Source organism: Gigantopelta aegis, chromosome 15, assembly GCF_016097555.1.
Source record: "Gigantopelta aegis isolate Gae_Host chromosome 15, Gae_host_genome, whole genome shotgun sequence".
NCBI lineage: Eukaryota > Metazoa > Mollusca > Gastropoda > Neomphalida > Peltospiridae > Gigantopelta > Gigantopelta aegis.
Genome location: NC_054713.1, coordinates 7,273,150 through 7,289,069, shown reverse-complemented (window position 1 = coordinate 7,289,069; position 15,920 = coordinate 7,273,150). Strand labels below are relative to the sequence as shown.

General features: G+C 41.5%; 1 protein-coding gene across 1 annotated transcript in view; it reads left to right on the top strand.

Moving 5' to 3' along the window:
• Positions 1-2,822: 2,822 nt before the first annotated feature.
• LOC121390309 (alkaline phosphatase, tissue-nonspecific isozyme-like) overlaps positions 2,823-15,920 on the top strand; it is a 20,959-nt gene continuing 7,861 nt past the window's right edge. Inside the window, exons 1-5 of the mRNA XM_041522093.1 lie at positions 2,823-2,892; positions 5,217-5,428; positions 6,798-6,978; positions 11,980-12,149; positions 15,663-15,770. Of these exons, the coding sequence (XP_041378027.1) occupies positions 2,823-2,892; positions 5,217-5,428; positions 6,798-6,978; positions 11,980-12,149; positions 15,663-15,770 (741 nt within the window). The remainder of the gene's footprint in view (positions 2,893-5,216; positions 5,429-6,797; positions 6,979-11,979; positions 12,150-15,662; positions 15,771-15,920) is intronic.

Sequence of the window (15,920 nt, the reverse complement as noted above, 5' to 3'; positions counted from 1 at the left end):
AACTGAAACAAAAATATTTTTTTTGTTTTAAATGGGAGTAAAGATAGAGAAAACATATATTGAAATGACGTCCATTTTGAATTTGTAGTTGGTTACCATGACCAGATGAATAATAAAAAAAAAAATCTTTGAATTCACTTACATAAAATGTTTCAATACACTCTAAAATATGTCTCTATGGTAAATTTGAGTGGAGATATAAAAAGAAAATATATGAAAATGACGGCTATTCTGAATTTCAAGATGGCTTACTTGATAGTGGTAACTTGAACCCCCCCCCCCCCCACACACACACACACATGTGAAGGGTCCAAGGGAAGAACCTATGTTGTTCACATTACTTTTGACATAGTTTTCGATTACCTGCTCAATCTCATATTTTAATAAAATACATGTGTAAATAAATAAAGTGCAGAAAGTACTTACAAGTAGTCCGCTAAATCTGATGGTTTCCAATACAATTAGATCTACACCTGTGTGTGCGTGTACGTGCGTGTGTGCGTGCGTGCGTGCGTGCATGTGTGTGCCAGTTGGATGATGCCGCAATAATATTCTTTTTACCGGCCAACATCGGATACAGCGTACATATTGACTGAGTATGTTTGCAGAAGGGTGGGCAATGTGGACATTCTGGGCACGGTTACTACCGGGTTGTCGGTGCAGTAGGAATATGACTGGGTCAGCTGTCACCCTCGGTGCTCGAGCAAATCTTCACATTCGTGCAAACAGGAAAACGATCCAGACACAGACAGATACACATAGACCCAGACACACACACACATACACACACACACATACCTACACACACACACACACATACACACACACACACACACACACACACATACACACACATACACATACACACAGAGACACACATACACACACACACATATACACATACACAGACACTCACACACAGACACACACATACACACACATACACACACTCGCATACACACACACACACTCACACACTCACACATACTCACACACACTCACACACTCACACATACTCACACACACACACACACATACACACACAGGAATGCTATATATATATGTGTATGCTATTTGTATGTGTATGTGTATGTGTATGTGTATGTGTATGAGTATGTGTATGTGTATGTGCATGTGTATGTGTATGTATGTATTGATGTATGTATGCATGTATGTATATATACCGGCCTCGGTGGCGTCGTGGTTAGGCCATCGGTCTACAGGCTGGTAGGTACTGGGTTTGGATCCCAGTCGAGGCATGGGATTTTTAAGCCAGATACCGACTCCAAACCCTGAGTGAGTGCTCCCCAATGCTCAATGGGTAGGTGTAAACCACTTGCACCGACCAGTGATCCATAACTGGTTCAACAAAGGCCATGGTTTGTGCTATCCTGCATGTGGGAAGCGCAAATAAAAGATCCCTTGCTGCCTAATCGTAAAAGAGTAGTCTATGTGGTGACAGCGGGTTTCCTTTAAAAAAACCCAATGGGCTCACCGACGAGAATCGATTCTAGACTGGGCTGCGTCCCGCCCCAGGATGGATGAAAGGGTTGTTTTATATAGCGACGCACTCAGCAAAATGTAACTAGGTTATTTAACGTCGAACGTATGTTTACGAACCAGAGATACAATTAGATAAGAAACCCGCTGACGCAACTCTTTTGGACTAGCAACAAGCGATATTTTATATGCAGCATACCAAAGACTTGATTAGTACATACTTTGTTTAACTAGTTGTTGCAATGGGCCTACCGAGAGGGATCGATCCCAGGCCGGCCGCGCATCGATCGAACACTTGCTTTAGTTGTGGGCTATACGTCCCTTTCAGGACCAGCCAGGAAGAAACATTAAGACATCAGAATTTGGTAAAAACATGGATTTCTTTGCTATAGTAAAACAGTTTGTTTTATTTAATGACGACACAAGAGCACATTGATTTTTTTTATCTTATCATCGTCTATTGGACGTCAAACATATGGACATTATGACACTGTTGTTTTAGAGGAAACCCGCTGTCGCCACATAGGCTACTCTTTTACGACAGGCAACAAGGGATCTTTTATTTGCGCTTTCCACAGGCAGGATAGTTGAACCAGTTATGGATCACTGGTCGGTGCAAGTGGTTTACACCTACCCATTGAGCCTTGCGGAGCACTCACTCAGGAGTCGGTATCTGGATTAAAAATCCCATGTCTCGACAGGGATCCGAACCCAGTACCAACCAGCCCGTAGACCGATGACCTAACGACGACGCCACCGAGGCCGGTCTTTGCTATAGTCAAAGGTAACTATATCGGTTGTTGTGCAACTCCTACAGGTGATATTAAACCAAATACCTTCCGGCTGGGTCAAAGTTTGAGGTGCACTCAACTTTTGATAGAGCAGTTAATATCACAAGTCCTGTCATTGGTGATACATTTGAGTGTGTTTGTTGTAAAAAAAACAGAGAGAGAAAAAAAAAGGTTCATCTGGGCCAAAAATGTATGTCATTTTATTTTATCTAGTAATAGTGTATCAAGTTGCCATCTGCTTGAAACTCTGCTCGTTTGCTCAGAAATGAGCAAGTTCACCCCAATTTATTTCTGATTTATTTAAGAGTGAGGTAGTACTTATATCCGTGGCGTATATGTCGATTGATACGCTATAGGTAGGAGGTTTAGCCACATAGGTTATTATTGTCGTCTATGAGATTTAATTTGGTGGTATGCACCCTACCACATATTTGCAGAATTTCAGTTATGTTTGACGTCCACCAAGCCTCACTCTGTGTAGCTGTATTTGTGTTTAGGATTTCGAAGACGAAGGTGTACTGAAACTTCAAGATGTCGAACACGACACACTGGACAATTTTAACTCTGCTTGCTGCTTACGTGGTCGTCTGCTCGGCAGAAAGTAAGTAAAGAATAGCATATATAACATGCCTCGCTGGTGTAGTGGCGAAGTCATCAGTCGTAAGACGGGTGGGGCCTCGGTGGCGTCGTGGTTAGGCGATCGGTCTACAGGCTGGTAGGTACTGGGTTCGGATCCCAGTCGAGGCATGGGATTTTCAATCCAGATACCGACTCCAAACCCTGAGTGAGTGCTCCGCAAGGCTCAATGGGTAGGTGTAAACCACTTGCACCGACCAGTGATCCATAACTGGTTCAACAAAGGCCATGGTTTGTGCTATCCTGCCTGTGGGAAGCGCAAATAAAAGATCTCTTGCTGCCTGTCGTAAAAGAGTACCCTATGCAGGCTACAGCGGGTTTCCTCTAAACAAAAACAGTGTCAGAATGACCATATGTTTGACGTCCAATAGCCGATGAAAAAAATCACTGTGCTCTAGTGGCGTCGTTAAATAAAACAAAATGTTACTTTTAAGACGGGTGGGCACTTGGTTTGCCTCCCGTTACCGGTGTTCACACAATGCGAGCTTTAAGGACTCAATGGGTAGGTTAAAGACCATTTCATCGTCTTTTTTGTACTAACCACAAACAACTAACCACTCAGGAGCCTAGCTTCCGTATACGCAGGCACGAAGCAGCGTACCACCTGAGATTTACAAATATATATATATATATATATATATATATATATATATATATATTAATATTAAAATATAATGATGTAAATTCGTGTATAATGCGTTTTATTCCACCACCAAAATCGTCGGCGTACCACCTGAAAAGTCTGCGTACCAGATGAAAATCCGAAGCTAGGCCCCCTGCCACTTGCCTACTGTTCTGAATAGACATACCAGATAGCTCAGATATGTGCCCAGGACAGCGTGCTTGAACTTTAATTGGATATAAGCACGAAAATAACTAAGTGTAATGATAATGTGCTTGTTACAAACTCTTGATCATATGACCCAGCAGCATTACCCCGCCACCCCTACCCGATTATTTCCCTTTAATTGCCATGGGTTACGTCCTCCTCAGAATGGCCAAAAGTTAACCAGTCAACAATTTATTGATTTGTTTTATGTCCTGTTTTAAGATCACGTGGGAATGAATAAAATTCTTAGCACCTGTCTTGTATTGTCATCCCTGCGTGAGAAAGATGTCTAAAAAGAAGACGACCATTTTGAATGTCCCCTTTATCTAAAATAATCATTAAAAATGATTCCTTGTCGAGTTTTCACAAACAATATATTCAAATGATTAGAATAAGCAGTTAAATTCTTTATCTGTTGCCTGTGTAATAGTTACTGTTTTATAATAAAAGCAAAATTTGTAATTCGTGTAAATCATAAAATTAATGTGAAAGATGGGACAGATGTATAATGTATAATATATAACTACTTAACACATTATATTTGTAACAAATATAATAACAATTACATTATATAATGTTACAACCCCCCCCCCCCCCCCCCCCATCCCCTTTCTCCGCGACGATGAAAATACTAGATCCGCGTCGAGATATAATAATACATATTAATGCGAAAAATGTGATCAATGTATAGTCGCAATAACCAGTTGATGCATTACACGTGTAACCAATGACAAACACTTTTAAATTACATAATGTTACCCTTCTTCCCTCCCCCACCCCCACTTCTTAAATTCTAGATCGGCTCCAGGATACCGTAATGTTAAGCCCCCCCCCCCCCCACACACACACACATACACTCAACACACTGCTTACAATTCTAGGGCTGCTCTCACACACACACACACACACTCAACAAACTGTGTCACAAACACACACACTCAACACACTGCTTACAATTCTAGGGCCGCTCCGTGTGTCACAAACACACACACTCAACACACTGCTTACAATTCTAGGACCGCTCCGTGTGTCACAAACACACACACTCAACACACTGCTTACAATTCTAGGGCCGCTCCGTGTGTCACAAACACATATCTGTTTTATTTTATTTCACTTTGCCTGGAGCGGGACGTAACCCAGTGATAAAACGCGCGGTCGATTTAAGATCGATCCCCGTCAGTGGGCCCATTGGGATATTTCTCGCTCCACCCAGTGCACCACGACGGGTACATCAAAGGCCGTGGTATGTGCTGTCCGGTCTATGGGATGGTGCATATAAAAGATCCCTTGCTGCTAATCGAAAAGAGTAGCCCATGAAGTGACGACAGCGGGTTTCTTCTCTCAATATCTGAGTGGTCCTTAACCATGTGTCAGACGCCATATAACCGCAAATAAAATGTGTTGAGTGCGTCGAATAAAACACTTCTTTCTTTCTTTTCTTTCTTTACTTTGCCTAGGCCGCGATGACTGGTGGCAAGGAGCTCAGGAGACACTGGCCAAAGCGCTTAACGTCAAACCGAACACGAATGTAGCGAAGAATGTGATTTTATTCCTTGGTGACGGAATGGACATAGTCACGATCACCGCTGGGCGCATTTACAAGGGACAGAAGCGAGGCAAGACTGGAGAGGAGACAGTCACCGTGATGGAGTCGTTTCCCTTTGCAGAGGTATTTAACTTACCCAAGGGCGGGACGTAACCTAGTGGTTGGCCCTTTGGTGTATTTCTCGTTCCCACCACTGCACCACGACTGGTATATTAAAAACCATGGTACGCGCTATCCTGTTTGTGTGGTGGTGAATGTAATAGATCCCTTGGTACTAATGGAAAATTGTAGCGGGTTTTCTCTCTAAGTATAAATGTCAAAATTACCAAATTAATAAATCAATGTGCTCTAATTGTGTCGTTAAAGAAAACAAAACTTTAACTTTGTGTTACACACTATTAGTATTAGAGCAAGGCGACAGACTCACATGCGTTGTATGGAGGCAAAGCCGAAAACCGTTGATAACGATAACACGTGAGTTCAGAGTATATTTAACTTGTGTTTGGGGCGGGACGTAACCCAGCGGTAAAGCATTCACTTGATGCGCGGTCGGTCTAGGATCTATCCCCGTCGGTGGACCCATTGGGCTATTTCTCGTTCCAGCAAATGCTGCACAACTGGTGTAACAAAGGCCGTGGTATGTACTATCATGTCTGTGGGATAGTGCATATAAAATATCCCTTGCTGCTAATAAAAAATATTACCCCTTAAAGTGGCGGCAGTGAGTTTCCTCTGTCAATATCTATGTGGTCCTTAACCATATGTCTGACGCCATATAACCGTAAATAAAAAGTGCGTCATTAACTAAAACATGTCCTTTTTCTTGTAGTTGTGTTTATATTTTGCATTAGTAAAAGATGTACTGTGATATCGTCTTTTTTTCGTGGGCTTAAATTTTCGAGACTTTGCTAACATATACATTTCGTTGGGTACTTAAATTCGAGGATCAAAAAGTTAGTATCATAAATTCGTATACATGTATTTTCGTTGTATTCCTAAATTAGCTGACTGCATTAATCCACGAATTTCACGAAAATTCGATCACCACGATAAAAAAAGTGACTTCACAGTAATATTATGATGAATCGAGGTTGTAACTTTAATTTGAAGTATGTATGTGGTGAGGCGAGTTTGTAACTTTAATTTGGAGTATTTGTGTGGTGAGGCGAGATTGTAACTTTAATTTGAAGTATTTATGTGGTGAGGCGAGGTTGTAACTTTAATTTGAAGTATTTATGTGATGAGGCGAGGTTGTAACTTTAATTTGAAGTATTTATGTGGTGAGGCGAGGTTGTAACTTTAATTTGAAGTATTTATATGTTGAGGCGAGGTTGTAACTTTAATTTGAAGTATTTATGTGGTGAAGCGAGATTGTAACTTTAATTTGAAGTATTTATGTGGTGAAGCGAGATTGTAACTTTAATTTGAAGAATTTTATGTGGTGAGGCGGGGTTGTAACTTTAATTTGAAATATTTGTTATTTTTCTTCCAGACGTACAACGACGACCGCCAAGTGCCCGACTCCGCTGGAACAGCTACCGCCTACCTTTGCGGGGTCAAGGCCAACTTTGGAACTGTGGGTCTTGACAGTAGCGTACCGCGTTCTGATTGTGCCAAACAATTGGAGGGTTCTGGTCATGTAACCTCTGTATTAAAGTGGTCCAAGGATGAAGGTATTGTAGAAAACGTCACCGCTATAGATGAAAACGATTGCCTCCTAGTATCATATTATACCCATCGGTGGGCCCATTGGGCTATTTCTCACTCCAGGCAGTGCACCACGACTGGTACATCAAATACGGTGGTATGTGCTATCCTGTCTATGGGATGGTGCATATAAAAGATCCGTTGCTGCTAATCGAAAAAAGTAACCCATGAAGTGGCGACAGGAGGTTTCCTCCCTCAATAATTGCGTGGTCCTTAACCATATGTCCGACGCCATATAACCGTAAATAAACTTTGAACCCCCCCCCAAAAAAAAACCCCCACAAAAACCCCCACCCCAAAACAAACAAACCCAACTGACTGGAATATTACGATTCATGGAAACTTAAAGTAAATAGTGAATTATATATATATATGTATGTATGTGTGTGTGTGTGTGTGTGTGTGTGTGTGTGTGTGTGTGTGTGTGTGTGTGTTATTACCAGTCTTTTTCGGTATCGTCAATATCATATATTAGGAATAAAAATTGTATTATGCGAGCCTCTGGCGATCACAATACATTATTTTTATTCGTAATATATGATATTGACGATACCGAAAAACACGAGGGTAATAATCTCTTTAACATATAATCTCAAGCTTAAAGGGACACGCCCTAGTTACGGCTAGTTGTTAACCATTACGGCGTTGTTTTTCGCTATTAAATCAATTTTTTCACAAATAAAATTGCACTTTACTTACATTTTATTATTTAGAATACACATTTCCATTCACCTGAAGTGCTTTTTGGTAATCCTGGTAATCCTGATGTTTGTAAAACCACGAAATGCATTTTTTGTATTTCTTAAAAAGCCGCGCGCACTCGAGAAAAAACCGTTACGCAAGCGAGGATTCCAATCTATTTTTAGAGGGAATCTTCCTGTGTAAACGTCACAGACGTTGGTATACCACGTGACCGTTATTATTTTGGTTCGGTTTGTTTTCTCGTGCACGGTTCGCGCAATCAACATCCGATTTGTAGTCGTTTGCTTGTTGTTCATGTGTGAGATTTTTCTTCACAGTTCGTGAACATTTTCAGTAACAATAAAGTTCAGACAAGTAAGTGTCTCAATACAAAACGTTACAAACCCTTAAAACCAATAATTTTGCTAAGTCTTACAATATCTGGAGAGGGGATACAACCAGGACAGAACAGTTGGAACATGTCCAGGAAAGGTGTGCGCACTCTGTGAAATTTGTCGTGACGTAGGCATTGTTGTGCTTCGAGCGACATCTACCGGTGACATCAGAATACTAACTTTCAAAATTATTTCAAGCAATTGGGACATGTGGATTCCCATGGTATTTATCGATATAAAACCTGCTTTTTCACTCCATTTGATAAAAACGTGATCTAAGTATGTTACAGGTTTGTAGATTAACCAAATTATAATTTATTTTCGCTGGATGGAACTAGGGCGTGCGGCTTTAATACAACATTTTTTAGTAAACTGTACACGGAACTTTAATTACAGTCAGCCATTACGCGATATTCAAATGACGTAAAAATATGCGGCGCGCTGTCTTTTTGAATGGGAATGACGTCAAACTCGAATAACGTTATTTTGGATATCCTTACATCAAAATAAATTGGTGCAAAACGGTTTTTGTTTTCTGAACGCTGGACAGCTTTCAGTATAAAATTGCTATTGAAATGTTTTTATATGATGACTATGAATGCATACGTCACTCTAGTGTATTTGCTTAAATGTCAATAAACCTAGTGCCGTGACCTCGATTAATTTACATCTAATTTTCAGTTATCAAATTCCAAAAGGATGTTATCTGAAAAATATCACATACTTTGATTGCACTGAAAATGTAACACACACACACACACACACACACACACACACACACACACACACACACACACACACACGTGTATATATATATATATATATATATATATATATATATATATATATATATATATATATATCCTATAACTTACCCATGATATTCATGTCATAAACCCATGTGATAATTTACTTTATTAACCTGGTTAATAATGGTATGCAAATTTGAAAGGTCTCGAGGTAATGTGTTGCCGTAGATGAGTCATTTGCTTACTAGCTAGACCCGTGTACATGAGCGTAACGTTTTGAAAAAATTATTTAAAATGCGTGACGTCAAACTAATCTGTGCTAATCGTGATGACGTACTTTAGTGCTCTGATTTTTAATAAATTTTTTATTAAAATGTTATTTTAGAAATGTTATAGTATAAATAGAATTAGCTACTCGTGTTTTTTTAATATGTAAAAATATCAACATCGTCTAGTTAATCGGTTAATACCAATTAGCAGGCGCGGATTTAGTGGGGGGCCCAAGGGGCCCGCCCCCCCCCCCCCCCCCTATTTTTGGGGTCAAGTTATTATTTAATTTTTTTTAACTATAGCATACACTAGAGTGGAATTACACAAAAAATTTCCCAAGAATCTTTAAATTATATTTTGTTCATGAAAATCGTCTTAAAGGGACATTCCTGAGTTTGCTGCAATTTTTAAGATGGTATCGACCAACAGACTTTTTAATGATTGTAATTACATAACAAATATATGTTTCTGCATAAAATGTTACTGACTGTATATTAAACATGCTTTAATATATTACTGAAACAACTGTTTCGATATTTCTTCCCATTTACCGGCAGCCGCAGTCAACGGAAAACCAGCCTAACATGGGAAGGAGAGGTGACCACTTTAACTTTAAAAAAAAGAAGAGACCAGAGTTTATGAAATTTTGAAGATAACAAAAACAGTATGACAATACCAAAAACATAAGTTAATATAGCTATTTTGTTACTCAGATGCGAGGAAATCGCGTTTCAGGCCACTTAAATTTCAAAATTTCGCGGGGGAGCATGTCCCCGGACCCCCTAGGAATCTCGCCCCCCCCCCCCATTTAGCATAGACACGGTTGATATTTTACATATTAAAAAATACTCCTCCTCTGTCTCTCTCTCTCTCTCTCTCTCTCTCTCTCTCTCTCTCTCTCTCTCTCTCTCTCTATATATATATATAGATATAGGCCTACTCTTCAAAAAAAGAAACGCAAAAGGGTACAAATGGGTTATAACTCCGATTTTATGTTTCCTACCGGTTCATGCTTTGTGAATATAAGGTCATTGCATGTCCCAAACACATTCCCACGGTTACATTCGATAAAACGCAGCTACTGTACAATAAAGTTCAAAAATGTGAATATTCGCAAAAACGCAGCCACGTGCAAACCATGTCACCACTGCACGTGCGTTGTCTGCACGTGCAACATGAACACCAACAGTATAAAAGTGCAGGGTGTTCGCTTGCCTGGCCTCTGTATCTGGCCGACAGTTGACAATCCAGGACATGCCACGTCTCAGTGAACCGCAGAGAAACAATGCCATCGGCCGACTAGACGCAGGCGAATCCAGAACGGCCGTTGCCAGGGCATTCCATGTGTCCCCAAGCACCATCTCCAGACTGTGGGACCGTTACCAGCAACATGGATCAACACGTGACCTCCCTAGATCCGGTCGACCACGGGTCACTACCCCCGGGCAGGACCGCTACATCCGGGTACGCCACCTTCGAGAACGATTGACTACTGCCACCTCCACAGCCGCAGCAATACCAGGTTTGCGCAGGATATCCGACCAGACCGTACGGAACCGCCTACGTGAGGTAGGAATTCGTGCCAGACGTCCAGTTCGAGGTGTCATCTTAACACCACAAGACCGTCGACTCCGACTGCAGTGGTGCCAGATTCATCGACAATGGCCTCAACTGCGATGGAGACAGGTGTGGTTCAGTGACGAGTCCCGATTTCTGCTCCGACGTCATGATGGAAGATGTCGCGTGTATAGGCGTCGTGGTGAACGTTATGCGGCAAACTGCGTGCAGGAAGTGGACAGATTCGGCGGGGGTAGTGTCATGGTGTGGGCAGCCATCTCACACACTGGCAGAACTGACCTGGTCCACGTGCAGGGCAACCTGAATGCACAGGGCTACATTGACCAGATCCTCCGGCCACACATCGTTCCAGTTATGGCCAACGCCAACGCAGTGTTCCAACATGACAACGCCAGGCCTCACACAGCACGTCTCACAACGGCTTTCCTACAGAACAACAACATTAATGTCCTTCCTTGGCCATCGATATCACCGGATTTGAACCCAATTGAGCATCTATGGGACGAGTTGGACCGACGCCTCCGACAGCGACAACCACAGCCCCAGACCCTGCCCGAGCTGGCAGCAGCCTTGCAGGCCGAGTGGGCCACCATCCCCCGGGACGTCATCCGTACTTTGGTTGCTTCAATGGGCAGGCGGTGCCAGACAGTTGTCAACACACGCGGAGGCCACACCCGGTATTGACTCCAGATGACCTTGACCTTGGTGGTGTGTCCTATCACTTACTCACAATGGACTAGAGTGAATTGTGAACAATCCTGCAACATTTGGTAATTATCGGACTCACCATTCAATAATTAAATCAATTCTCCAAATGTTACGACAATGTGGTTTTGCGTTTCTTCTTTTGAAGAGTATATATATATATATATATATATATATATATATATATATATATATATATATATATATATATATGCCCACGGTGTCGTCAAACTAAATAAACTTTTAACTAACTTTAACTTTAAAGCTAGAGCCAATCAAAATTCACACGTAAAAAAAAAAAAATCTAATCCAGCCTCTGAAAGCTGTTACGCTAGGATGATACTACCAACTGTGACAACAGAGCTGGCCAACTCGCCGATCTCCACTTCTACGACTGTCCAGTTGCTGATCTAAGCGCTCTTACAACTCGATTTACATCGTATACAACGATTAGATGTTAGTCTGAGCGCACCCGTTGTAACTCAGGAGTTAGGGAAATTACAACGCAACTGTCGAGTTGGCCAACGTCGTAGTGACAGTTGGTATGGTTGAGCCTAGCAAATCATTTTAAATGTGACCTACTTTTCAGGAAAATCCGTTGGCATAGTAAGCACTACCCGCTTAACACACGCCACCCCAGCTGCCACATACGCCCACAGTGCAAATAGGAACTGGGAAAGTACCTGGGACCTACAAGAAGCCAATGTCACCAAGTGCCCGGATATTGCGTCTCAGCTCTTCGATAATATTGATATTGATGTAAGTAGTTGACATGAAAATTATAACCCATCCCGTCCCGTAGCTCCTTTGCGTGGACGCCGACCACACTGCTGTCCGGGAAGCTCTTGAAGGATACCTCAAGGACGTCTCCAGGCAGTGAGTCACCGATCAAGTACTTAGTTTACTGGACCCATATTCACAAAACATCTTAAGTCTAGTTTTACAGGTAAACGTAACTACGGCTAAAGAGCTATTCACTAAACAAGGTAAGCATAAGTTACGTGTAAAGTTGGACGTAAATATAAAAGTGCCTCCGGTTACAAGTGACGCCGCACGTAAGTCAAGTACATATAATAAACGAAACACGATCGCCGTTATTTACCATTATTTGCCGAAAATGGCAGCATTTGTAATAACTGAAGCAGTTCTCGATGGCGAAAGCCCACGGATTGAACTTTTTGTGTGTGTGTGATCGAACGGCTGTTTTCGACTATGCCACATTTCTCCTGAGTTATCTTTTCCTTTTTAAGTATGTCCTAAAGTTCGTATCAAAACGCGGATCCTCACCAATACCAAAATGCCATGGTTCACTGTTCGCCATGTTATTTCTAGCAGAGTACAACCGAAATTGCGTTTTGCGCATTTGTTATTTACTCGGTAGCCATCGTGAGAGATGCATTCGTTGATGTACGTGCAACTAAGATACGTTTACATTTACAACCGTCTTTGAGAATAAGGTGCTTATTGCATGTAAACGTAAATCTATGGCAGACTAAGTGCTAGTCGTAGACGTAACTATACACCTTTTTGTGAATATGGGTCCTGACTTTTGATCTTCGAGACTGCGAGACTCCCTGCGGTGAAATCCCTGCCTCGGGCGGTAGCGGAAGGCCAGGCCTTGGCTGGCTGGTCACTCGGGGAAGTGACTATCTTCCGCTTCGCAGCACCAACGGGGCGGCGACGCAAACGGGACTGCCGCTAGTTTTGGTCTTCCCCTGTGCCGCCCCTGGCGCACGTTTCCTCCTCCTCGTTCCTCTTCCTTTTCTCTTCTGAGGTACCGCGTCGCCGTACACCAAAGTCACGGTTGCCCGTGACACGGTGCAAGCGACGCGATGTAGAGTGTCGTTTTGTAATAAAGTGTCGAATTGTAATAATAATAATAAAAAAAAAATAATAATAATAATTCAAATATTCTCTAACTTAATCTTGGGGCCGAAATATGTACTGCCAGACCAAATTTGGCATATTTTTTCATTAGTTTGTCGATCCACAGATTTAGGAAATTACCCATATGGTTTAAGTGCGTTTTTGAAGCAATAGCGCTAAAGTGACGTTTTCCAATAAACTTCATTTTCCATATGTTATTTTGCTTATTATTTGTTAGCTTCGGCAAAAGACACACACACACACACACACACACACACACACACACACCACACACACACAGATGTATATATATATACACACACACACGCACGCGCGCGCACACACACACACACACACACACACACACACACACACATATATATATATATATATATACATATATACACCACGGATATAAATTCTACCACTCCTCACCCTTAAAGTAAATGAGAAAAACATGGAGGTCAAGCTGCTGATTTCCGATATAACGGGTTGCGTCTGTGACTAAACCAAAATCGTGATACTATTTTTAATAGGACCACGCACGTTTCAAGAGCGATGGTAGTTTGTGCATTGACATCAGTTCAAATTATATTGCAGTAATACACCAGCCAGATGAACAAACATTTTTGTAGGTGTGTATGTGTGGGGCGAATTAAACGAAAATACCCGAATCTGGATAACAACATTTATTCATATTTAAGATTACTACCTAACAGCTATGCGGGAAAGCAAATAAATCACTACGCGTTTGTTCATGGATTACAACTATTATTGTGGTTAGAGTAATGGAAAAACATGGTGAAAAGTATTCAGGCCAACTCATTTTGCCCGAATATCTCCATCGTTTTTGTCCGAATTGGATGATTTGCTCCAGCATTAGGAGGCAGTTGCCCCACCCACCCCACCACTCCCCGTCTCGTATGATCTACTTCTTGTCATGTATGTTAATTATGTATATGAATTGTCCTCTTGTTACACATAAATGGGGCGGGACGTAGCCCAGCGGTAAAGCGCTCGCTCGAAGAGCGGTCAGTTTGGGATCGATCTCCGTCAGTTTCTATTTCTCGCTCCAGCCAGCGCACCACTACTAGTATATCAAAGGCCGTCGTATGTGCTATCATGTCTATGGGATGATCCATATAAAAGATCCCTTGCTGCTAGTCGAAAAGAGTAGCCCATGCAGTGGCGACAGCAGGTTTCCTCTCTTAATATTTGTGCGGTCCTTAACCATATGTCCGACAATAAAGTGTAAATAAAATGTAAATAAAATATGTTGAGTGCGTCGTTAGATAAAACATTTCTTTCTTTCTTTCTTTAATAAATCTTTAAAATCTTGAAATCTTATGGTTATGCGCGCACACACACACACACACACACACCCACACACCCACACGCACACACACACACACACACACACACACACACACACACACACACACACACACACAATCAATCAAAACAATATGAGTGTGTTCTCGGCTTATTGCATAATTATAAAACTGAAACACTGATTAAGCCGTATGTCATATTGTAATTATTTCTAATCCCAACGAACTTGTCAACAGGCGGGTTTGGGGCTCAGGGATTTATTCAGACAGAGCCAGTTGACTTAACGACTCTACACAATAATTGTAATACATTAACAATAACGTTTACCTTCATTAATAATCACATATTAAATATAGCTTTTTTGTCTCTTTAATCTGAAGATATTATAAATTTATTTGCAATAATGTGATCCAATCGCCATGAAATGGTCCGAGTGTGGATCACTCGCCGAAAATCAGTCGTGTCGCTGTCTGTTGTATGGCCGAGGTTTGATTCGAGGTTACTGCCGAGGATTTCCGATTATCCTCGTTCCGACCTTTATAACAAATTTGTTGTTTTTTCTTCTGAATCTGGCGCAAATCAGAACTCGTGCCCAGGATGGACGTGCCTTAACCTTCAGTGTATATGGGCACGTTCCTTCCTCCTTTTTTTTCTGGAATTATGAAAGTTTGTTTTATTTAACGACGCCATTAAAGCACATTGAGTTTTTATCTTAACATCGGCTATTGGATGTCAAACATATGGTCATTCTGACACTGGATTTAGGTTGTGTTTTTTTTTGGAGGAAACCCGCTGTCGCCACATAGGCTACTCTTTTACAATAGGCACCAAGGGATCTTTTATTTGCGCTTCCCACAGGCAGGATAGAACAAACCATGGCCTTTGTTGAATCAGTTATGGTTCACTGGTCGGTGCAAGTGGTTTACACCTACACATTGAGCCTTCACTCAGGGTTTGGAGTCGGTATCTGGATTAAAAATCCCATGCATCGACTAGGATCCGAACCCAGTAGCTACCAGTCTGGAGACCGATGGCTTAACCACTGAAATTATGAATTGTATTTTGTTTGTACAGGTGATGATGGGTGGGGGGAGACGAAATATTCTTCTAAACACGACAAAAGACCCTAAAACAGGAAAGATTGATAAAAGACACAGAACAGACGGCCGAGATCTCATAGAGGTAAGAAATGTAAGGGCTCCATCCCTTACACTATCATATTTGTTTCTGGATTATTTTATTTTATTTCAACTTATTTTCGTGCTTATATCCAATTAAGGTTCAATCACGTTGTCCTGGGCACACACCTCAACTATCTGGGCTGTTGTCCAT